We start from the raw sequence: 25678 nt of genomic DNA, 5'->3' as shown, positions 1-25678 counted from the left end.
TTTAATTTCACCAATACTGCTATCGACTTGATTGCAAGCGCACACACACAACTTATTTCAAAACCACATAAAGCAATATATAAGAATTGCAGAATGCAGGAAACAAGAAAAAATGAATTTTGCATTTTAAAAATGCATAAAAACACAAACGTAATACATAAATGTACAAGTGCTTCATTAAGAATTGTGTTGAAATCAAAGTGTCCATATATGCATATGCAAGTAGTTTTTAGTGTAATGTTGAAGTGATTAAACTCTCATTTTGTTGTTATTGAAACTTTAAAACCTAGTTAGCGGCCTTTGGTTACTGCCAACATCAGCAGTTATTTTCAATAGAGTTAAGTGCAGGAGACTCGCCTCTTAATAAAGTTTAACATTGACATGTTTTGGGTGCAAATTAAACTTCTTGGAACAGTCTTTGCACTGAGAGCCTCTAATGCCTTACAATTACCTTCCACAGGCAAAACAGGGTCAAATGTGATGTGTGTGTGTTTCGAATGAACTGTGAACGCATGCTTCAAGTAAACATTGTACCCATCAACGTTCTGCAAACCACAGACTACTCAAAACAAAACAGAGAAATGGGAGGGAAAGAGAAAGGGTGGAGGGCATTGTGTGAGAAAAAAAGAGAAGATGTGCCCTCTGAGAATCACTTGAATTTCACAATCCTCTTCAACACCCAGACTGAATTACACACATAGCATATACCCAAAACAAAGATATGAATAGCCTACATAACTGATTGTGTTCAGTTAACTATTATTATTATAAATCACTAATGCAAATTAAGTGATCAGGACCATTGATACTGAACATGATCCTGCTTATTATGTGGTTACTTACTGAATAAATGGACTTGAATATTGAAATGCAATTGTATGCTTTATCTAACAATGTTCTGCAAAGATACTGCTTCTCGTTTGCGAGTTTAAAAGTTTGCGGTGTTTAGGTGCAACACTCATACACCCAGGCAGAGTTGACCTCAGATTCCACTGATTAAAACCTACAATATAACCACAATATAACCTACCTGGTCTCTGCACATTGGGGAACCAGTATGACTTTCTGCTGAACTCAAAACCAACCCATGAGATCCAAACCATTTAAACAAACATCTTTCAAGCCAAACATGTTCAGTTGTAATTGCATTTTATAGCAAATAACAATATATATGTAGAAATTATATATATATATATATATATTTTTTTTTTTTTTTTTTTTTTTTTTTGATGTATAATATAAAAATGTATACTAAATGTAAATAATAAAATAATTTCAATATTAACTAGGAGCCCTTGTAGCCCTTTTTTAATAGTAAATTTTTTAAAATAGATAAATAAATATATATATCTATATATATATGGTAGCCTTTTTGCCTTTAAAAAATGTGTTTTTAATAAATAAATTAATAAATATATAATATAAATATATTATATTATATGTAGTGCAGTCAAAGGATTAATCACATCCAAAATACAAGTTTTTGTTTACATAATATATGTATGTGTGCTGTGTATATTTATTATATATATATATATATAAATACACACACATGCTTGTATATATTTCAGAAAAATATGTTGTTTATATATTAAATATATTTCACATGCTTGCGACTCACAAATATTATTTTGGCTTTTGATGCAAAACCATCTTAAGGAACTCTCTCAAGAAAACAGCAACCACACTTAAACACGCCTTCTCCTGAGATGTTTATCAGGTTCTGTGTGCTTTATATGTTTTGGTGTGAAATGTGGGGCAATGCAAAGTCAGCCAAACATAGAAGTACAAGCCCAAATAGGGTGCCAGGCAGAGTTTCTCTCAGAGTGACACTGGCCCTCAAACAGAAGAACAGTTCAGAGAAACCACTGAGGTCTGAATTACAGACAAGACTCATAACAGCAGAGATCCTGAAGACCTACACTCAAGAGGTGAGTCAACGCACATATTACAGATGCCCACACACATACACAGTAAGTTTAATGCTAGATAGATAGATAGATAGATAGATAGATAGATAGATAGATAGATAGATAGATAGATAGATAGATAGATAGATAGATAGATAGATAGATAGATAGATAGATTGTAATTGAGATTGTAATAAAAATATGCTTTCAATTCTGCATTAATATCTGTGAATTACGCTAAAAATAAAATGCTTTATTTTTGCAGACATAATATAAAATTTTCATAGTATTTTCACTGCAAACAAATACATTTTGATAACAGTGGATATTAATGTAATATATTTCTACAATCATGTCTGCGATATTTTAATGAAACAGCTTTGAAATAGCATTGTGTTGTTTTTATATAAAAATTTATTTTTATATTTATAAAGCAGGTGAGTAAATATGATTTATTCCACAATTTCAGGCTTAACACCTCACCAATCTTTCATCAAAAGTAGTATTTATATATATTTTTTTCTTTGCTGAAAAAGCTTTTATTTCATATAAATTATATTTAATATAAGTTACGAGATATCAATGCAGACAGTTTGATAAGACCATTTATTATCATTAATAAATATAAATAAATAAACAAACATTGTCCCAAGGAACCAAACTGCAAATAAACATATTTTACCTGGTGTATAAACGTTAAAAAATTATAACATCTAAATTAACTGGTTTTATTCATGTCAAAAATATAATTTAACATTACTGAACCAATCTAAATTGATTTATACCACAAAACAAAACTAATTTTACGGGTTCAATCGGGTAGAAATACCTCCTTAAGAATTGTCACCACTCTTTACAGTGCTTATTAAAGGGTTAATATAACAAAATATAAAGAAAAAAAAAAATATGACATATAAAAAATAGATAAACTGGTCAATTATTACACAAACAAACAAAAACTTTGTATCGAATGTGCTTTTTCTGAAATAGGCGCTATTAAAATGTCATTTTTCTGTCTGTTTTTTTTCCGCCACTGTTGCAGATGATAAAATGTATCGTGTTTTAGTTCATATTAAATATGTTTATCTGCATGCATAATTTATTAAAACAATGCCAAAGCATTGCCTCTATCAAATCAACAACTTCAAAAGCAAACTCACCATAAAGAGTTAAAAATATATTAACACGATAAAGTGAACAATTAGGATTATTTAAAGCATTGTTTATTAAAACACTTTTTTTTTATGCATCATGTCTAGAATATTTTTAACTTGATAAAAGTTTGATATCTTACGGTTGTTTCTGAAGCAGGCTCGCCAGTGTCATTATCCTCGTCCTTCTCATCACCTGAGAGCCGCACAGAAGCCTGTTTATCCACAAAAACAATATAAAAAGAGATCTCCCTTCAGTCTGCGCTTCTAGCTTCACTTCTGCTCAAATAAAGACCCCGTTCCTCATGAAAACGTTTTAAAGCGCGTTGGCACGCGATGCTGACTGAAAGCAGGAATGAGATGTCAGATCGACGCCAACGACTGTCTGGCTGTGGCACGCGATGAGTATTAGAATGAGTACAATTTCATCCTAGACGTTATTTAAAGATTTTAAACAGAAATATTGCGTGCTCTCATTAAACACAGAACACACCTGAAACTAAAGGTGACATTTCTTCAGAGACGCATCTGGCAGTGGCGCGAGCTGCTATAGTTAATGTTTGTTATTGTGACACGCGAGACTTTCCATCTTATGTTTTTTTTTTCTTTTTTTTCTAGCAGGATTATGCATTTTAGGTTAAGTCTTTAGTATGAAATGTTACCTAATGTATATGCTACTCGGCCACTATTGGATTTAAATTAAATCCAGTTTAATTTATCTGCTTGACAGGTTAATTAATCTTGCAAAAATCATGTGAAAACAGCACCTGACGCTGAGCGTCACAAATACGCATCACTGCGTGCCACAACATATGCAAAATAACAAACACTAAATTATATATTTAAAAAAAAAAAATCGGAATAAGTTCAAATAAATATAGGCCACCTGAAACTATTTTAGGCATAATTATAAGTATGTAAGTAAGCCTATATAACTATATAGTAGCCTAAATTATATGATAAATTGCTAGCCTGTTAATAGTAAAGTTATTCGTGACTGCTGACTGCATTAAACTAGACTATAAACTGCGTCACAAACAAAGCCAGAACTTTCTTAAGAGAAACCAAAAAAAAATCAACTAAGGCATAATTTTAAGAAAAAGAAACTCATCCCGACCATAAGACATTAAGCTGTAGCCTACGTGACAATGAAATAAACAAGCTAAAAGAACATAAAAAACAAACAAAACAATGCTAACTCCAATGAATCCCAAAACAATTTTTTAATGTGTAAGCTTTGTATTAAAAAAATTGACATAAATGCTGGTTAATTTAAAAAAATGCTAACAGAAAAGCTGCTGAGATGTGTGTTTAGTAAATCAAAATCTTTTGTTGTTTTTCAGCATTATTTCTTTAACCTACGAATTTAAGTTGCAACCCTTAGCAAGCGATTAATAGGATTTTTCCCCTGCTTCAATCACTACACAAGTAAACTGCTCAGATTCTGAATCACACACATGCGAAATTATGAATGGCATGAATCATTTATTCTACTAAGCCAAACTGGTGTATTAAAAAAAATTACGAAAAATGTGTAACTGTTTGATCAGATAATGTAGATTGCACTTTTGTGTTTAGCATCTTCAACACCTTATAAACACTCTCAGTTTAGAGATGAGTATTCGCATGAAGCCAGACTCTCAATAGAGCCCTTAGTGGTGGAAAACTGCAACAACACAACAGCACTGATGAAAAGAAAATTAGATTTTTACACAAAAAAGAAGGAAAATTTAACCTTTATACAAGATATAAACATTAAAAATACATCTGTTTTTATGTTTTGTATCATATTTGGCTGCATTTTGGTTCAGTTGCTATTTATATGGGCCTACACTGTAAAAAATAAATCCGTAAAATAACCGCAAAAGTACTGGCAGCTCATTACACATGACATTATCCATTGATTTTACAGACATTTCTGTTAACTCTAAAACACAATGCAATGAAGTGTAAACTTCTAAATACTGGTAAAACACCTGTAAAAAAAAAATAAAAGAAAAATTCCTTCATATTATTGTGCCATATTTTTACAGATTTTTTTTAGAGTGTAAGATGAATTAAGATCAACTATACTATCCTTTTACTTGCTAAAGATGATGAAATATCAACTAAAATAAAGAAGGCATGAAGTCGATTGTGTACAGCAGGGTTTTTGGGAAGGTTTTGATTATGTTGATCATTTAGATGCTTTAGAAATTCATGTATCAAATATGATAAACTGATTAAATGTTTCTGCCATATTTTACAGGTATGGAGAGCTTTAATACAACTACAGAAGATTTAACATCACTTTTAAGCACCACTTTTGATTATGATTTCAATATCACTGATATCGATTCTGTCACCGATGCCAACGTGACTGATGTTGAGGAGCTGTGTGTAGCCAGCAAAGAGCAGGAGCTGACCATTACTGCTGTCCAGACCACGGTCTTCTTCATCGTCTTCTTATTAGGTGTAATTGGAAACGGGCTGGTCATTGCCACCTTTGCACGATACCGCCGTCTACGTCTGCGCTGCATGACCGACGTCTTCCTGTTTTACCTGGCTCTGTCCGACATGCTGCTTCTGCTGACTCTTCCGTTACAGATGGGAGAGACATTGATTGGCAGCTGGGTGTTTGGAGAGGGGCTGTGTAAGCTAAACCGTGGTATGTACGCCATCAACACCTACGGCGGCCTGCTGTTGTTGGCTTGCATTAGTGTTGATCGCTATTTGGTGGTGGTTCGCACCAGGGCCGTGCGGAAGATGAGTTCTGGGATGCTGTTTTACAGCATGCTGTCTGCTCTTGGCGTCGCAGCAATTTCTGTCTTCCTGAGCCTGCCAGACCTGCTCTTCAGCTCCGTGGAGATCGACATGGGTTCAGAGGTCCTCTTGTGTGATATGAAAGTTTGGGGCGATGAAGTGAGTAAATGGAAGCTGTGGGCCCAGATTGCAAAGATCGCAGGATTCTGCATCCCTTGCGTGGCGATGGTGGTGTGTTACGGCGCGATCGGACGTGTCTTGAGCCGTGCCGGTGGCAAATGTTGGCGAAGACAGAGAACTTTGCGTCTGATGGCACTTCTGGTGGTTCTTTTCCTCATGTTCCAGCTTCCTTACACTATGGTGCTTCTGATTAAAATATTCACACCCACTCCGAAACACTGCGAAGACTGGACCAAGTTCCACCTTCAGGAAAACATAACACGCAATCTGGCCTACGTGAGGTGCTGCCTGAACCCTTTGCTCTACGCACTCGTTGGTGTCAGATTCAGAAACGACATTATCAGGCTGTTGACGGACTGCGGGTGTGTTTGCGCGTGTGTGTCCCACATAATGCCACAGCATGACAACGGAAGCTCCGTCACACCATCGTCTCCGGCTCCATCCATACTTTCACCCTTCCCATCTACTTACCTGTCTGCCAAGAAACCCCCTGCCCTGGACACACCTGCTGCAGACACAGCTGAAACGTTCATTTTTCCAACACCTATGTCTGGTAAAATGACTTCAGTTATAAGCTGGTGTCATCAATAAATGCACATTAGATGATCTGAAATAAATAATTTCCCATTTTAAAGGTAATAAATCTAGAAGCCCATTTACTGTATGCCACAAGAAAAAAAAAAACATGCTTTGCTAAAACAATTATGAGATTAAAAATGTCATAATTATAAAATAAAAGTCAAAATGTTAATATTAAAGATGACGAGATTAAAAAATATAAAAATTACAAGAAAGTTTTTAAGTTCTTAAGTTTTATATTTTGGACTTCTAATGGATAAGAGACAAAACTGCATGTACACAAAAGCCCTATACTGCTTTATATACAATCATAGCATAAAGAATATTTCTAGGAATATTAATTTCTAAACAATTTTAGTACACTGTTAGGCTAAGAATATATATACATATATATATATTAGACATATGCTGTAAATAAATTATGCAAACATTTATTATGCACACATTTTTTTACAATTAAGATTATTTTGTTCTATATGTATGTTATACTCTGCTATTTTAATTTTTCAATTTCCGTACCCTCATTTTACCTGTATTAGCCTACTGACAAAACTGCAAAATAAAGATTATTTTCTGTATAAAAGATACAGTTTTATAATTTGAAAACGATGTGTAGAATTGAATGTAAATCTATGGAAATAAATTTCTTTCAGCATTTAATTCTTGTTAGTTGCCGATTTTTGAAGTATGGAAAACACTGAATGTCTTTATTTGCATGTTGGCACCACCTTGTGGTCAAATCTGATTTCAACATTATAAAAATGGACAGATAAACCTCGGTGTCATCGATAAATTCACATTAGATTATCTGAAATGAAAATTTTCTAATTTTATTGGTAATAAATATAGAAGTCGATGTACTGTATGCCACAAGAAAAAACTGCTTTAAACCACTTTTTTTTTCCACATCAGTCTGCACTCCATACACCATAATGGTAAAGCAAAAAACAGGTTTTTAACATATTTGCAAATTTATGAAAAAAAAAAACTAATAAAAAACTGAATGATTCCATTGCATAGGTATTCATACCCTTTTCTGGCACAGTTTAAATTTAGCTCAGGAGCATTTATATTGCTTGTAGATGTTACTGCACTTTAAGTGAAGGTAAACTGTTGCAAATTCCCTTGAATGGGTATGATCTGGAAAAGCACACATCTTAATAAAAGGTCTAACAGCTGACAATGCTGATCAGAGCAAAAACCAACCCCTGGGGTCAAAAGAACTGCCTGCAGAGCTCAGAAACAAGTTTGCGTCAAGCCAAACATCTGGGGAAGAGGAAAAAAAAAATCTGCTTCATTAAAGGGTCACAGAAGCATTCAGTCTCCGTTACCCTTAATGGAAGAAGTATGAAACAACCAGGACTCTTCCTAGAGCTGGCCTCCTGGCCAAACTGACCAATTGATGGAGAAGGGCTTTGGTTAATGTGGTGACCAAGAATCTGGTCACTTTAGTTGAGCTCCATGATCATATGTGGGGATAGGAGAAACCCACAGAAGGACAAACATCACTGCAACACTCCACCGATCTGGGCTTCATGGCTGTGTGGCAACACTCAATCCTTTCTTCAGTTAAGACTCATGAAAACACACTTGGCATTTGCAAAAATGCACCTAAAGCACACTCAGACTGTGAGAAACAAGATTCTCTGTTCTGATTAACCTCAATTCTAAGCATCATGTGTGGAGGAAACCAGGCACTGCTCATCACCTGCAGAGTTGTTGAAGTAAATCACTGAAGCAGGTGTTTATTAGCATGTTGGCGCCACCTTGTGGTCAAATCTGATTTCAGAGTTTAAAAAAATGGACAGATAAACCTTGGGATAAACTCATTTAATGACAACATATATAATAATAGACTGAAAATAATAGATCATTAGATTGTACTATACTTAAATACTTTTTTTTTTTAGCATTTTTGCACTACAATGTTTATTAAGGCTGAAAAGATATCAGTGAATTTTGCTGCAGCAGTTAATCAGTTGACAATAACTCTGCCATCGACGGTGTGTCAACAATATTCACAGTTTCTGTACTCATTCAGGTGGCAAGAGGAACTAAAAAAATTAAAGGTTTTTCCTTTTCATTTTGTCAAATGTAGTCGGACCCTATGTTGCGAGACCGTAAACTCATAAAAAAAAAAAGAAACCATCTACGAGTTACAAAACATTGAGGCGGATTAAATGTTCTCTTCTACACTGTAAGCCAGTTTCTTTGACATTATTGACCTATTGTTAAGATTCGATTTATTTTTAAGGTTAAATTTGAAACAAATAGGCCTATCACGTCAAGACAACTTTGTTCATAACCACTCCTTAAGCCTGCGTTGGCCCACTTTGGCCCTGTCCATTTACCCCCCGAGGATGCATCGACGAGGCACGAATTACTTAAATTAGTAATTCTCTTGGTTATGGATGTTACGAGGCGAACGAGACGTGAGACGTGCGGATCCAGATGCAAGGCTTTATTTACAAAGGAAAGGACAAGAAACAGGCAAGGGTCAGATAACAGGTAAATCACAGACAAGGCAAAAGAATATTCCTAGGGCTAGCGTGGGTCTACGATCGACGAACAATATCCAGAGGGCTTGACATGAGGGGTAATCCAATAACATGAGCAATAGTCCAGGCGAGGAGCAAACAGAGTCCGAAAACAGCAGACAAAGGCGTAATCCAAGATACATAAGCAGAAGATCAGGAAACAGACAACAAGGCAACATGAAATGACTAGACTTAGACCAGAACTGGAACTAGGACTGGAAACTTGGAATGGCTCTGTAATGTAGCTATCGCTAGAAGAGTGATATACGCTAAACAGTACTCAGCGATCTGAAAAAGGAAGTCCAAGGCTTATACAGCATGTCTGATGGATTCAGCTGTGTGTGTGTGATCAGTGCATTCAGCTGTGTGTGTGTGTAATCAGTGCAATGGATGATGAACAGTCTGTGTAATGTGAGAAGAAGGGAATCAAAAAATCAAAAAGTAATCAAATGTAATCAGTTACATTACTTTAAAGTAATTGAAATAGGTACATTATTTATTACATTTTAAATAACTTGTAACCTTCCCAACACTGTACTACCATTACATGGATGCTTTCAAGTTTGACTTCCTCCATTTCAAAAGAAGCGTGCATTCAATAAGTAAAGAAATGCTTATATTACTTTATTGGCCAATGAAGCATACCAACACTGTGACAGCACACTCTGTGGTATAGGCCTATAAGATGGCAGCACCCTTACTCCAAAAACTTTAACAAAACCATGCCATGTTTTACAGGTATGGAGAGGTTTGATTCAACTACAGAAGATTTAACATTACTTTTAGGCTCCACTTTTGATTATGATTTCAATTACACTGATATCGATTCTGTCACCGAGGCAAACATGACTGATGTTGAGGAGCTGTGTGTAGCCAGCAAAGAGCAGGAGCTGACCATTACTGCTGTCCAACCCACGGCCTTCCTCATCGTCTTCTTCTTAGGTGTAATTGGAAACGGGCTGGTCATTGCCACCTTTGCGAGGTACCGCCGCCTACGTCTGCGCTGCATGACCGACGTCTTCCTGTTCTACCTGGCTCTGTCCGACATGCTGCTTCTGCTGACTCTTCCGTTACAGATGGGAGAGACATTGATTGGCAGCTGGGTGTTTGGAGAGGGGCTATGTAAGCTAAACCGTGGTATGTACGCCATCAACACCTATGCTGGCCTGCTGTTGTTGGCTTGCATTAGTGTTGATCGCTATTTGGTGGTGGTTCGCACCAGGGCCGTGCGGAAGATGAGTTCTGGGATGCTGTTTTACAGCATGCTGTCTGCTCTTGGCGTCGCAGCAATTTCTGTCTTCCTGAGCCTGCCAGACCTGCTCTTCAGCTCCGTGGAGATCGACATGGGTTCAGAGGGCCTCTTGTGCGATATGAAAGTTTGGGGCGATGAAGTGAGTAAATGGAAGCTGTGGGCCCAGATTGCAAAGATCGCAGGATTCTGCATCCCTTGCGTGGCGATGGTGGTGTGTTACGGCGCGATCGGACGTGTCTTGATCCGTGCTGGTGGCAAATGTTGGCGCAGACAGAGAACTTTGCGTCTGATGGCACTTCTGGTGGTTCTTTTCCTCATGTTCCAGCTTCCTTACACTATGGTGCTTCTGATTAAAATATTCACACCCACTCCGAAACACTGCGAAGACTGGACCAAGTTCCACCTTCAGGAAAACGTAACACGCAATCTGGCCTACGTGAGGTGCTGCCTGAACCCTTTGCTCTACGCACTCGTTGGTGTCAGATTCAGAAACGACATTATCAGGCTGTTGACGGACGGCGGGTGTGTTTGCGCGTGTGTGTCCCACATAATGCCACAGCATGACAACGGAAGCTCCGTCACACCATCGTCTCCGGCTCCAACCATACTTTCACCCTTCCCATCTACTTACCTGTCTGCCAAGAAAACCCCTGCCCTGGACACACCTGCTGCAGACACAGCTGAAACGTTCATTTTTCCAACACCTATATCTGGTAAAATGACTTCAGTTATAAGCTGGTGTCATCAATAAATGCACATTAGATGATCTGAAACAAATAATTTCCCATTTTAAAGGTAATAAATCTAGAAGCCCATTTACTGTATGCTACTGTATGAAAAAAAAAATCATGCTTTGCTAAAACAATTATGAGATTAAAATTGTCATAATTACAAAATAAAAGTCAAAATGTTAATATTAAAGATGACGAGATTACAATTACAAGAAAATTTTTACTTTTTAAGTTTTACATTTTGGACTTCTAATGGATAAGAGACAAAAGTGCATGTACACAAAAGCCCTATACTGCTTTATATACAATCAGCAGCATAAAGAATAGTCTATGATTTCTAGGAATATTCATTTCTAAAACATTTTAGTACACTATTAGGCTAAGAATATATATATATATATATATTAGACATATGCTATAAATAAATTATGCACACATTTTTTTACCATTAAAATTATTTTGTTCTATATGTATGTGTTATTCTCTGCTATTTAAATTTTTTCATTTCTGTAGCCTTCTGTACATTTTACCTGTATTACTACTACTGACAAAACTGCAAAATAAAGATTATTTTTCTGTATAAATGATATAATTTTATAATTTGAAAACGATGGGAAGAACTGAATGGAAATCTATGGAAATAAATTTCTTTCAGCACTTAATTCTTGTTGGTTCCCTATTTTTGAAGTGTGTAAATCACTGAAGCAGGTGTTTATTAGCATGTTGGCGCCACCTTGTGGTCAAATCTGATTTTAAAAAATGGACAGATTAACCTTGGGATAAACTCATTTCAGTCTTTTATTATTACACATATAATAATAGACTGGAAATAATACTGTACTGTAATAATAATACTGTAATGTAAAATAGTAATGATAATACTGTACTTAATAAACACTTTCAAGGAAAACATAATCAAGCGGTCGATAGCCTAGTGGACAGCGCGCAGACATAGAATGCCGATACTCTTCGGGCATCTGGAGTTCGAAACCCAGCTCGAACACATCGGTTCCGAGGTATTCATATGAGCTACGGTGATTCAACATCGGATTGATAGTCCGCGGACGGATGACAATTACTGTACTGTACTGTAAGTGCGCTTCGTCGACATTGTGCACTTCGGATCGATAGTATCCGCGGACGACTGTACTGTAAGTGCGCATTGTGCACTTCGGATCGATAGTATCCGCGGACGACTGTACTGTAAGTGCGCTTGGTCGACATTGTGCACTTCGGATCGATAGTATCCGCGGACGGCTGTACTGTACTGTAAGTGCGTTTTAGAAATATTCGGATCGGATCGACTGTACTGTAAGTGCGCTTCGTCGACATTGTGCACTTCGGAAATTCGCTACAGACATCCGTGGTTCAACATGAATAAACAGCGGTGTACAACATCGAGTCGACGGCATCCTCGCGGGCATAGGTGCGCTTCGTCGGTATGTGCTCTTCCGACATCCTGAGTTCGGATTCGAGTCCCACTTCGCGGCATAATTTTACCTGCAACTTCAAATTGCTGAGAATTTGCCATCATGTCTGCTTATAAGTATCCATTGCAAGTGTTTCACCTCAGTATGACGGGCTGGATCTCTGGATTTCTGGACTGGAATACAAGTGCAAATCCGGAAAAGGTAAGTTGTTTACTTGACCATTATTACGTGCTTTAATACTTTATAGTAAATAATAAACAAAATTAGAGTTATAGATGATACCGGTATTTTTGAGATTGAAAAGTGGGCGTTTCTGATTTGTAGGTGTTTTCAAACCGGTGGGTGTTTCTAAATCACGCAATGATATTAGGCGCGTTCACTTGAAGCGGCGCTGCGCAGACGAGTACACGGACAGCGCGAACGCGGACTACTTGTATTTATATTACCAAAAGCGTGTGCTGGTGGTCCGTGGTCGCCTTGAACAATAAACAAACACGTGAACAAACAATTGTCCAGAGTTAATGCACATCTGGCTGTCTTTATAGTGTTTTTATCGACGGATTGTAGAAGTGTGGGTAGCAAGGAGCGGCTTCACACCGCCTACGCATGCGCAGTTGGTGCTTTAGTAGCCTGACCGCGTTTAGGCTACTTGTCCGCGCGGTCACAAAAATGGGAGGCGCGCGGTCCGTCCGCGCACACCCTATGATGACGATTCTTTACGCCACGAATACCACAGCGGACCCTAGCGGACTCGCGCACGCGGAAAGTATAACAATAGGGGTGTTCGACTTGAAGCGGCGCTGCGCAGACTGATCGCTGTTTGACATCAAAGTACCGCGAGAGCGATTGGAATGCATAAGGATCCATCTGCTCTCTTATCGCTCTCGCGGTACTTTGATGTCAAACAGCGATCAGTCTGCGCAGCGCCGCTTCAAGTCGAACACACCTAATGATCCTCCTTACCTGTCCCCACCCCACCCCTAAACCTACTCGTCACTATGACGTCAGCCAATGAGGTAACATGGTCGAAACGCCCCTCTGTTTTGGCCTCGCCCACCGATCTGATTGCTCCCATGACTTTCCTGAAGAGACCTATGCTTGGTATTTTTCGCTCTGTGATAGGCCTGCATGTGTATATTGGTCAGTGACGATGTGTGCAGTCGCTGATAGGCTCGTGGGCACAGTGCTGACCTGTAATAGCCTACCGTTGCGCTTCGTGCGTCCTGTGTTTGAGTCCCGGCTTGCGGATCTTTCTCGCTCCCATCATCACTCCTTGACTTAACCTTAAAACAGCAATTTCAAATGGCTGCCAATATGTCTCTCTTGTAGCCTAAATATCAACCCACAATAAGATAAATCGACAATAATTATTATGCCATCACCACCCCCAATTAGGTGTTTGAAGTTTTATATTATTCTATATAAATATTATTAATATTTATTAGACTATTACTGTTTTTTTGAATAGCTCAGCCTGGAAAAGTTATTTGTTAAACAGGTATGTAAATTGTTCTCTTTGAGAACAGTCCAAATGAAGCCCAAATTAGGACAAATTAAGATATTTTTGAAGAAATCCGAGAGCTTTCGGACTACGCAAAGACAGCAATGCAACTTCCACGTTCAAGGCCCAGAAAGGTAGTGTTAAATAGTCCATGTGACATCAGTGGTTTTATGAAGCTACAAAAATACTTTTTGTGCAGAAAGAAAACTAAATTAACTTTATTCAATGATTTCTTCTCTTCCGTGTCAGTCTTCGCCGTTCGTTCATGAGAGTACCACGACACATGCATCCTTTAAGGCTTGTCTTTGAAACTGGGAGTAAAAGTTAGCCTTTACTCAAATTGAAAATTAGATAAAGTGCCCTATTAAGGTGGGGAAGAGGATCTCAAACTACAGAGCACAGCGCTAGCATGTCTGGGTCATGAGGTTTGATTCCCAGGGAAAGCAAGAACGGACAGAATGTGTACCTTGAATGCTATGTAAGTCCCTTTGAATAGAAGTGTCTGCCAAATGTTTAAAATGGTTAAATTGGCGAAGGGTCGATATGTAAAGCCACAACTTAATTTGTTTGTTGATAAAATTATCAAATATTAAAGCACTAGCTCTCATCTACATTACATGACATTAATTGATTGATTTAGCTGTGTTAAATACATTTCTGTTTATTTCAGGCCATTGATCATCAAATAACTAAATTGAGAAGGTTCAAAAGGACACGCATACGAAAACTGCATTCATCAATATGCAACAGGTAAAAACAAACCGTACAGTTATGAGTATAATACCATCTCTCAGAACGACAAATAAGTGTTACATGTTCATATGTGTGTTCTGTGTTTTAGACTGTGTTTGTAGCTGTTGAGACTACTGGTCCCTCATCCAATTCATCAAGCCCAGAGGATGATGTGTCTCTCAACTGCAGCATAACGAACGAAGGATTCACCGTTCCTTGCATGAGCTCCTCTGATGTGGAAGCTTGCATTGAAATTTTAAAGTCACATCCAGGTCCACTGTTGTTCAGAAATGGAGAGATCATCAGACAGTCTGAGATCACAAACTGGAATGAATTCCGGTTAACAAGAGAGCCAGTATGCTTGATCAAACTGGATCCACAACAAAGGATCAAAAAAGAATCCACAATCAAGGCCTGCTGTGGAGTCTACCTGGGGAATGATTACACCTTGACCGCCTGTCATACATTTGAGTACGCTCGTCTATATGACGCATATGTTTTCTTCCCCACCACAGACTTTGTTCTGATTTATGAGGCAGAACTTCCCAAAGAACAGCACATGTTTCATGACAAAGATCAGTGCCTTGTTAAATTACTCGGGCAAACAGATGTTTTGGGTAAAGGTTTACGTGACCGCATTTGTGCACCCGGTAAGAACGAGGATTTATATTTCTACACATTTGATAACCAGGGGAATCTTCAAATGCATACATGCAAAGATATCACTGATTCCTCTGGCATGAATGAGAAAAGCCAAAGAAATGCATTTCTGATGTCCACGGCAGGTCAGCCAGGTGACAGTGGCAATCCTGTTTTCAGTTTGAGATCCAAAAAATGTGTGGGAATATACAGAGGCATCACAAACTCAAATAAAGGATGTGCATCCAAAACAGATTACAAACAGCTGTTAGAACACACATCACTAAAAGCAAATCCATCTTGCTTGAACAATGTCTCCAGCATCTTCTCCATTCTTAAGACTGCATTTTTTTGTTGGCCGGTCCTAAACAATCAAACCTTTGCTGATGATTCAGAATGAAGTGGTGGTGTATCTGGTCTCAAATGTTAAAGGGAATCCACATCATACACTCTCTTTAGGCTTATTTAAAAATATGCAAAATCTGTGCCGAACCCATCACCGGTGATCATGTACTGTAGGTGCTGCAGTCGCTCCTCCTCGACAGCGCTGACCAAAGGCATGATGGGCAATGTCTTTATGACGACACAGCTTAAAACCATGTTTTATTCTGTTCTAAAATGTTCTGTTTTTTGTTTTTTTAATTGATGTGTATGAAATTGTGTAAATATTCCCAAACATTCGGACATTCTCTGTATTGTATGGATGATTATTTAAAAAAAATAAAAATAAAAATAGATGGAAAACACAAGACATGCATGTGGAACTGATTTTTTTTTTAAGTTGTTTTGAGCAAACATAATTACTTTTGGTACATAGGTACCAAATAACCTTTTAAAATAAGCAACCGGTTTGATGTTGGAAATACTTATACAGTGTGGTGTTCACATTAACACATTACTGCAAAACTGACACTGCACGAAAGACAATGAAATATCTCCTGTCTTTGCCATGAAAGATGTCTTTAATTTTCGGTGCAAACATTTCCAAATACAACTTTTTTTAATAACATATCCTCTGTTTTACAGTAGGTTTATATATGTATTATTGTAATATCACAGACTGGTAATCGTTTTAGGGAAAAATATAATCAATAAAAAATATTTTTATTCATGTACACAGTAACGTGTACACATGGAACAAATTACTTCATAATTTGTTTAATTTAAGCATCAAAGACACACAATGATGTAAAAAGCACTAAAAGAAACATTCAATACTTTAACTTTAGTTTATGGAGTAACTTAATACGCTTTTACTAGATACAGTAAATGTACACTGTAATTACAACATTTCGAATTCATAACTTCTACTGAAATATCACATGAAAAAAACAACAACATTTCACATACGTTTTACATGTAAAGAGTTCAGATGTGGGTGAAGCCCACGAGCCCAAATTTTCTCCAGATTTTATCTGCATCACCCAAAATGATTTATTGCCAATTCATGGTTTATACACCGGGGTTTAGTCCTTTATTTTAATGCTAAAGTTGTAAAAAAAAAAAAAAACTTGGAAAAGTTTATGCAATGTTGTGCAGTTAAAATTACTTTAAAACTGATACCGGAGAAAAAAAATTAAATGTTTACTTTTTTACCATAAATGAAATCACATTAGATTTTCACTCTAAATACTAATCTTTTTTATTATATATCTAGCATCTTCTCCATTCTTAAGACTGCATTTTTTTGTAGGCTGGTCCTAAACAATCAAACCTCTGCTGATGATTCAGAATGAAGTGGTGATGTATCTGGTCTCAAATGTTAAAGGGAATCCACATCATACACTCTCTTTAGGCTTATTTAAAAATATGCAACATCTGTGCCGAACCCATCACCGGTGATCTCTGTGAGATGTATGCTGTTAGAAATGTGTCTGAGTGTGGTCCGACTTGTTCTGATGTCATGCTGACGTATGCCAAAAAACTCCCACTAAAGTGAGGTGGCCATGTACTGTAGGTGCTGCAGTCGCTCCTCCTCGACAGCACTGACCAAAGGCATGATGGGCAATGTCTTTATGACGACACAGCTTAAAACCATGTTTTATTCTGTTCTAAAATTCTGTTTGTTTTGTTACTGATATGTATGCAATTATGTGTAAATATTCCCAAACATTCTGACATTATCTGTATTGGATAGATGATTGTTATCATAAAACATTTTTTTTTAGATGTTATGAACAAACATAAAAATTACTTGGTGCATAGACACCAAATAGCCTTTTACAGAATAAAATAAACAACCAGTTTGATGTTGGAAATACAGTGTGGTGTTCACATTAACACATTACTGCAAAATTACTGTAGAAAAGACAATAAAATATCTTCTTTCTTTGCCATAAAAGATGTCTTTAATTTCCAATGTAAACACATTTCCAAACACAAGTATTTTAATAATGCATCCTCTATATTTTACAATAGGCATATATATATATATATATACACACACACAGTATATTATTGTAATATCACAGACTGGTAATAGTTTTAAAGAATTTTTATTCGTGTACACAGTAACACATGGAACAGAATTTGTGTAATTTAAGCATCAAAGACACACAATGATATAAAAAACACTAAAAGAATCAGCATTAACTTTAGCATTTAACTTTAGTTTATTGAGTAACTTAAGTTAAAATGCTGCTGTTATAGATACAGTAAATGTACACTGTAATTGTAACATTTCCAATTTATATCTTCTACTGAAATTTCACATCAAACAACCAACATTTTACATACGACAAAAACAGAAACAACTCTTGTTGTGTTTTATGTGTGAAGTATTCAGGTGCGGTTGAAGCCCATGAGCCCAAATTTTCTCCGTATTCTATGTGCGTCATCACCCAAAATGGTTTTTTGCGAATTTATGAAAAAAACTAAATTTGTAAAGAAGGTTGGAGAAGTTTACACACCAGGGTTTATTCCTTTATTTTTATGGATCAGAGTTCTGGTTTGAGCTCATGAGCCAGAGATTCCAGCACGTTCTCGAATGTTCTCCGTATTCTATCTACGTCACCAAACTGCTGTTGGCGAGTTATGAAAAAGATAAAGTTGTAAAGAAGCTTGGAAAAGTTTATACAATGCTGTGCTGTTAAAAGGACTTTAAAAATATGACCAATGAGAAGCCTAAATTGGTTTAAATCGTCACATTACATTTTCAATCTAAATACCAATCTTTTTCATTAGCCTATATATCTGTTTTTTTATTACCGTGTTTTATCAATAAATATACTGGTGTAATATGACACATTTGTAATAGTTTTGTCAGAATATTCCACATTTTGTATGTATTTATTTTCTTTTGTTGAAAATGTACACTTCCGCATGGCAAATTACTACATACATCATTCACTATTCTTTATCTAACAAGACCAATTAAACAAATCTCACAATTATTTGATAAGAAGTAAACTGTAGTTTAAAGATTAAATGGACACAATCAGCAGAAGAATCAGCATTAGCTCATTTTATCATTCAAGACTTTAACTTTAGTTTACGGAGTCAGCTAACCTTAGTTAGTATGCAGTTGCTGGATACAGAAGCCCATCAAACACCTGACTTTCCTTTCAAAAGTTATTTGTTAAACCCGTATGTAGCGTGTTCTCTTTGAGAATAGTCCAAATGAAGTCCACGCTGTAGATTTTCCACCTAGCAAGACTAGAGCAGTGTACGCCGCACCCTCTGAGTGTTTGTTTGACCGCCTTCTGCCTCCGAGGAATGGAGCATGACTGAAACACATTCTGAGTGTTACTACACTGTCTGAATTCCCAAGGAACACTCACTGCCTGTTTGTACTTGCCCTGCCTTTCTCTACACACAGATTGAGACTTGTCATTGGGGTGCCAGTGCTCTGAAGTTGAGCTACAGTGTCAGCACAGTGGGGGGGAAACACAATGAGTATAAATCATACAGCATTACAACATCTGTACCTTGGTAATGGTAAATACCAAGGTGCAGTTTTTGATTAAAACTTTGAAGTAGGTGAAGAAGTTCTAAAGATTTTCAAATAGTAGGCTAATATTTCAATAAATATATTTCAAATAGTAATACATTTTCACGTTGTTAACATCTTGATTATACATTGTTCAATGCCACTTAATGTTCAATGCTAAGGTACAAATTTCCTTATATATATATATATATATATATATATATATATATAGTAGTAGAAGACTACTACAAGTCTAATGGCAATTGTCTCTCAGATAGATATAGCAGTGCTATGGGTTTTTAGGAGAAAAATAACCAACAAAAGCGCAAATTTTAAATGACCTGTCTGAAATGTACTCTTATAAGAATCAGAGCAATTCATGTAGATCTCAGTTTTTCAGCTTCATCAACTTGCTCTCCTACAAGAATACCTGAAAGCTCAAACCTGGACAAGTAAATGATTTTCTTTATGTTTATTTCTCTGCTTATTTGTTCGTTTCTATGATATAAATGTATTTGTTCACTTGGTAGATGGTTTTATCCAAATCAACTTACACTGTATTCAAGAAAGACATTTTATAAATGAGTAGTTTTCCGTGGGAAACGTAACGCTACTCGTTACACTTTGAGCTAAACGACAAGTTGGGGTGAAAGTTCTCAAACACCCATAGATAAGCCTACATAACACTTTCAGCGTGACATTATAAGCTTTTGGATTCAATAAAGCAAAAATGCAATTCAGTGCATTTTGTGTGCAGCTGTATGTTATATATTATTATTGTAAGATCAAGTGTTATGGCTTTGTTTGTATACTCTTTCAGAGTCAAATTCTTGTGTTTTTTTCTTTGACTAAGTGTAAATGATTCTATTGATATGTTTCAGTCACGTGACCGGCTCGAAGACTTGGAGGGCAAAACGTCCACAGAACTGCAGCACAAGCGTGTCAATCTTCATCTGTTTCCCAGCCGCAAATATTTAGATCACCTCTCAAAAGAATAAAACAAGGTATTTCTGAACAAAATGCAAGTTTTGGCCATTTGAAATACATTAAGCACCCGCGGCAATATTTCAACCGCAGTGTGACAAAACGTTGTAAAAACACTTAAAGTGCCTTAAATATATTTAAAACATTAATATTAAAAGATCAAATTCAGTAAATCACCACATTAATGCATAGTTTACACAGGCAAGCAGATGAGGCCGGAAACATGAACGCAGTCCGCTGAACGGTTCAGTGTTTTCCTTCTAATGGTTTTGGAAGCCATTTAATGTGAAAATTTGCACATCCTCTTGCCTGTACAAAATATACATTATCAATAAGGTGTCCACTGAACCTCGCCTTTTAATATCTGTGTTTTACTACATTATTAATCTGCGTAAAAATAGCTGGCGGTCAGTGGAGCAAAGCTTGGTTTTGCCCCCCAGGTGGGCGTTTTTTTGCTTTTTTTTTTGGACAAATTTGAGAGCTTTGGCGTCTAATGTAACATCAGTAATGTCATCGCTGTCACAGAGTATGTCAGAAAAGGAAAACGGATGAAATATCTTGGTGTTTTGTGCAGTCAAATGCGTGCATGGGTTCAACAACTTCACTGCGCCATGTTGCTACACACATTAAATCCCACCCAGGTCCACTGTTTGTTATACGACAAAAACAGAAATGCGCTGAAAACTGTAGATCCATCAACAGAACAATATTTCAGGTGTGGTAACCATAGTATAAGCAGAATAATTGACTCCAGTCTGTTGATTATCATTAGAAAATAATGCACACCAAATAATGCATGCTTCGCATTGAGGCTGCATCACCACCTCAGGCGTGCATTATATTCTAATAATTCAATGGCCCGTTATCAATTACTTATTTCCCACATGTAAAATATGAACAATTTACCTCCAATCATCCTAGGCAAATGTTTACACCCCCTGATTTCACCCCTCACTACCAGAGAGATGCCAAATAATAAGGGTTTTACTTTTTGACGAGGGTTTAGCATCAGGGGCAGACAAGGCCAAAATAACAAAGCAAAATGTTTTTTTTAAACCTCTATAAAAATAAAGAAAACAAAATACAGTTAAAAAGTACCTAACTTACCTAGTGTGAAAAGGTGTCACGGGACGCCGTGAAAAGACGAGGTCAGGGTCCAATTGCAGGTAAGGTTCCTTTAATGAGCAACAAAAAGGCCAACACGGCACAAAAAACAAAACAGAAAAGGACTGGGACACAAAAACGGCAACGAGGTGCATGTATCCCAGCCCAGAGCAAACACTCGAAACAAAACACTGCAACACACCAAATAACAAATAATGCAACCAGACAGAGTGGTAGGAGAGGGGAGACTATATAGTCCGTGGTAATGGGGAACAGCTGCGGGTGTAATGAGTGTGGCAGGTGTATGTGATGTGGCAGGTGTACGTGATTACGTGATGTGAGTCCGGGTGGAAGGGAGATGGTGACCTCTGGTGGCGACAGGGAGGAGCGCAGGGCCCGGACTCGTGACAAAAGGCATGCAAAATAAAATGGCGTCAAACTCCCTACATCCCTTAATTTGGCGAAGGTATATACAAGAATATTTACAGGAGATATAGCCTAGGTGTCCCGCATTAGGCAGTGTCCCAATTTAGGGCAAATCACCCTACTAGTGGTTTGAGCATGTTTGCTAGAGACTAGAGCACAATTAGAGAGCTCATGTGATTGTCAGTGCCATCTCGAGAAGCAATAAGACATGAGATGTGCAGAAGCCTTGGAAAATTCCTCATAAAAAGTACAAGGACGCGAGTGCTTCACAAGTCAGAATCTAGTAATTAGAAATGGCGTTAACAGGTCTCATGAAATTCTGGCTGTGAGAGAGAGCCAAGGATGCGCACTACAAAATACAACGCACTGTCTCTAGTTATTGAATTAATATATATATATATATATATAGTTTCTTATCTGAGTTTTAGCTCACTTTTGTGTACAAATTTGTCCCCAAAATATGGTTACACACACAATTGCATCCAAAATGTTTTTGTTTACATAATATGTGTGTGCTGTGTATATTTCTCATTCTGAACTATATACATGCATTTATATGTTTCAGAAAAATATGTTATGTTTATATATTAAATATATTTATTTATAATATAAATTATATGAATATAAATATAGACATGTAAATACACGTAAATATTTTCAAAATATATACTGTATGTGTGTGTATTTATATATACATAATACAAATACAGAAAATACATACATATATTATCCAAAGAAAAACGTTTTTAATCGTTTGACAGCACTTACTTGTGTGTGTGTGTATATATATATATACACACACATACATACATACACAGCCATCCTGGAGGGGCACAGGGAGAATAGGCCCCCTAGACCAACCCCAAATGATTAATTTGAATGAGTATAATGAATGAATATATCCATACCCCTCGTTCACGTTCAGGTGTAGACGCGGTGAATTTGGTTTTAAGCTGCTTTCCTGGATATTTCTTTAAACCGAAAGCAGAACTTTAAATAGAAAGTAAAACGCTGTTTTACAGTGAAAAGGGTGGAGATTCACAAGGCGAATACTTTGCACAGTAAGTTTAAAGTCATGTTATCTGTTTGACAATTTGGGATTTATTATGGAAAATATTCAGGTGTACTGCATTTGTTAAGCGGTTTCAAAAACATACTTGCAAACCTGGATATAGCCTACAGATTAAGGCAACTAAGCCTCATTCAGCACAGTCCCACATCTCACAACACGAGCATAATGCATTTGAAATTGTCTGCTATTTCTTAAAGTCTTCATGGCATTCCTAACTATTTGAATGAACATTAACTGATAATATTTAAGCATTATAATTAGCTAAGTAATAGTTAACGTTATTAATGAATGTTAAAGTGGAAATGAAGCAGTCAGTCAAGTTTACATTATTTAGTAAACTGATTTCCAATTTGATAAAAAATTATATAATAAACATGATTAATGTGACCATTTAAAAGAAAACTCATATTTGCTTTGTAATGGAGGAAGATGAAAGGACCATTGAGCCCATTGTCCAACTGTTTATGCATTTGTTACAGTTACTGAGAAACAAATGTGCAATTAAACATTAAAAAGGGGATTACATCTGAATATTTTTCCACATAGACCTACAGATATGATTGATTTCTTTCCCAAATTGCATTGACTGCTTTAAGATTTGAGACACCAATGTTTCAGGAGACATGCATATTCAATAAGTGTTTTATTTCCTATTTGGGTTTATGCAAATGCTTTATTTAAAATTAAACTATTATATTCTTTATTCAAGTGATGATGGAAGGGTTTTGAAAGTCTGACAGTATTCAGTGTTGAGTACTGCTGTAAGGTTAAATGTTTCAAACTGATTAACACTTGAAAACATTCATTAGAAATTTAGAAAAATAAAAATCAAAAATCAAAAAGTAATCAAATGTAATCAGTTACATTACTTTAAAGTAATTGAAATAGGTAGGCTACATTATTTATTACATTTTAAATAACTTGTAACCTTCCCAACGCTGTACTACCATTACATGGATGGTTTCAAGTTTGACTTCCTCCATTTCAAAACAAGCTTGCATTCAAAAAGTAAAGAAATGCTTATATTACTTTATTGGCCAATGAAGCATACCAACACTGTGACAGCACACTCTGTGGTATAGGCCTATAAGATGGCAGCACCCTTACTCCAAAAGCTTTAACAAAACCATGCCATGTTTTACAGGTATGGAGAGGTTTGATTCAACTACAGAAGATTTAACATCACTTTTAGGCACCACTTTTGATTATGATTTCAATATCACTGATATCACTGATTCTGTCACCAAGGCCAACGTGACTGATGTTGAGGAGCTGTGTGTAGCCAGCAAAGAGCAGGAGCTCACCATTACTGCTGTCCAGACCACGGTCTTCTTCATCGTCTTCTTCTTAGGTGTAATTGGAAACGGGCTGGTGATTGCCACCTTTGCGAGGTACCGCCGTCTACGTCTGCGCTGCATGACCGACGTCTTCCTGTTCTACCTGGCTCTGTCCGACATGCTGCTTCTGCTGACTCTTCCGTTACAGATGGGAGAGACATTGATTGGCAGCTGGGTGTTTGGAGAGGGGCTATGTAAGCTAAACCGTGGTATGTACGCCATCAACACCTACGGCGGCCTGCTGTTGTTGGCTTGCATTAGTGTTGATCGCTATTTGGTGGTGATTCGCACCAGGGCCGTGCGGAAGATGAGTTCTGGGACGCTGTTTTACAGCATGCTGTCTGCTCTTGGCGTCGCAGCAACTTCTGTCTTCCTGAGCCTGCCAGACCTGCTCTTCAGCTCCGTGAAGAAAGACATGGGTTCAGAGGTCCTCTTGTGCGATATGAACGTTTATGAACGGGGCGATGAAGTGAGTAAATGGAAGCTGTGGGCCCAAATTGCAAAGATCGCAGGATTCTGCATCCCTTGCGTGGCGATGGTGGTGTGTTACGGCGCGATCGGACGTGTCTTGATCCGTGCCGGTGGCAAATGTTGGCGCAGACAGAGAACTTTGCATCTAATGCCACTTCTGGTGGTTCTTTTCCTCATGTTCCAGCTTCCTTACACTATGGTGCTTCTGATTAAAATATTCACACCCACTCCGAAACACTGCGAAGACTGGACCAAGTTCCACCTTCAGGAAAACGTAACACGCAATCTGGCCTACGTGAGGTGCTGCCTGAACCCTTTGCTCTACGCACTCGTTGGTGTCAGATTCAGAAACGACATTATCAGGCTGTTGACGGACGGCGGGTGTGTTTGCGCGTGTGTGTCCCACATAATGCCACAGCATGACAACGGAAGCTCCGTCACACCATCGTCTCCGGCTCCAACCATACTTTCACCCTTCCCATCTACTTACCTGTCTGCCAAGAAAACCCCTGCCCTGGACACACCTGCTGCAGACACAGCTGAAACGTTCATTTTTCCAACACCTATATCTGGTAAAATGACTTCAGTTATAAGATGGCGTCATCAATAAATGCACATTAGATGATCTGAAATAAATAATTTCCCATTTTAAAGGTAATAAATCTAGAAGCCCATTGACTGTATGTCACAAAAAAAAAAAAAAAAAAAAAAATCATGCTTTTGGTAAAACAATTATGAGATAAAAAAATGTCATAATTATGAAATAAAAGTCAAGATGTTAATATAAAAGATTATGAGATTAAAAAAATCTAAATTACAAGAAAGTTTTGACTTTGTGTTAATTTTTTGTTTTATATCAATATTTTGGACTTCTAATCGATAAGAGACAAAAGGGCATGTACACAATAGCCCTATACTGCTTTATATACAATCAGCAGCATAAAGAATAGTCTATGATTTCTAGGAATATTC

At 37.1% G+C, this 25678-nt stretch overlaps 3 protein-coding genes across 3 annotated transcripts; all 3 read left to right on the top strand.

Annotated features, from left to right (window-relative positions):
• The first annotated feature begins 1760 nt into the window (after nucleotides 1–1760).
• Nucleotides 1761–7220, top strand: LOC306864976 (C-C chemokine receptor type 7-like). Its single transcript, XM_079409302.1, has 2 exons — nucleotides 1761–1931; nucleotides 5310–7220. The coding sequence occupies exon 2, from the start codon at nucleotides 5312–5314 to the stop codon at nucleotides 6572–6574; it is 1263 nt and encodes a 420-aa protein (XP_079265428.1). The 5' UTR covers nucleotides 1761–1931; nucleotides 5310–5311; the 3' UTR covers nucleotides 6575–7220.
• A 2724-nt stretch (nucleotides 7221–9944) lies between these two features.
• Nucleotides 9945–11102, top strand: LOC306865323 (C-C chemokine receptor type 7-like; the record flags this gene model as incomplete). Its single annotated transcript, XM_079409869.1, has 1 exon — nucleotides 9945–11102. The coding sequence occupies one exon, from the start codon at nucleotides 9945–9947 to the stop codon at nucleotides 11100–11102; it is 1158 nt and encodes a 385-aa protein (XP_079265995.1).
• Nucleotides 11103–22834: 11732 nt separating this feature from the next.
• On the top strand, nucleotides 22835–25395 carry LOC306864974 (C-C chemokine receptor type 7-like). Its single transcript, XM_079409300.1, has 2 exons — nucleotides 22835–22887; nucleotides 24043–25395. The coding sequence occupies exon 2, from the start codon at nucleotides 24045–24047 to the stop codon at nucleotides 25314–25316; it is 1272 nt and encodes a 423-aa protein (XP_079265426.1). The 5' UTR covers nucleotides 22835–22887; nucleotides 24043–24044; the 3' UTR covers nucleotides 25317–25395.
• Nucleotides 25396–25678: the final 283 nt, after the last annotated feature.

This window comes from Barbus barbus (genome assembly GCF_936440315.1).
Source record: "Barbus barbus genome assembly, chromosome: 46".
NCBI lineage: Eukaryota > Metazoa > Chordata > Actinopteri > Cypriniformes > Cyprinidae > Barbus > Barbus barbus.
Note: the sequence above shows the minus strand (reverse complement) of the source record. Positions and strands in the feature narration are given on the sequence as shown.

Coding starts and splice junctions, on each gene's coding strand:
- LOC306864976 (XM_079409302.1), top strand. CDS start 5,312: ATGGAGAGCTTTAATACAACTACAGAAGATTTAACATCACTTTTAAGC.
- LOC306864974 (XM_079409300.1), top strand. CDS start 24,045: ATGGAGAGGTTTGATTCAACTACAGAAGATTTAACATCACTTTTAGGC.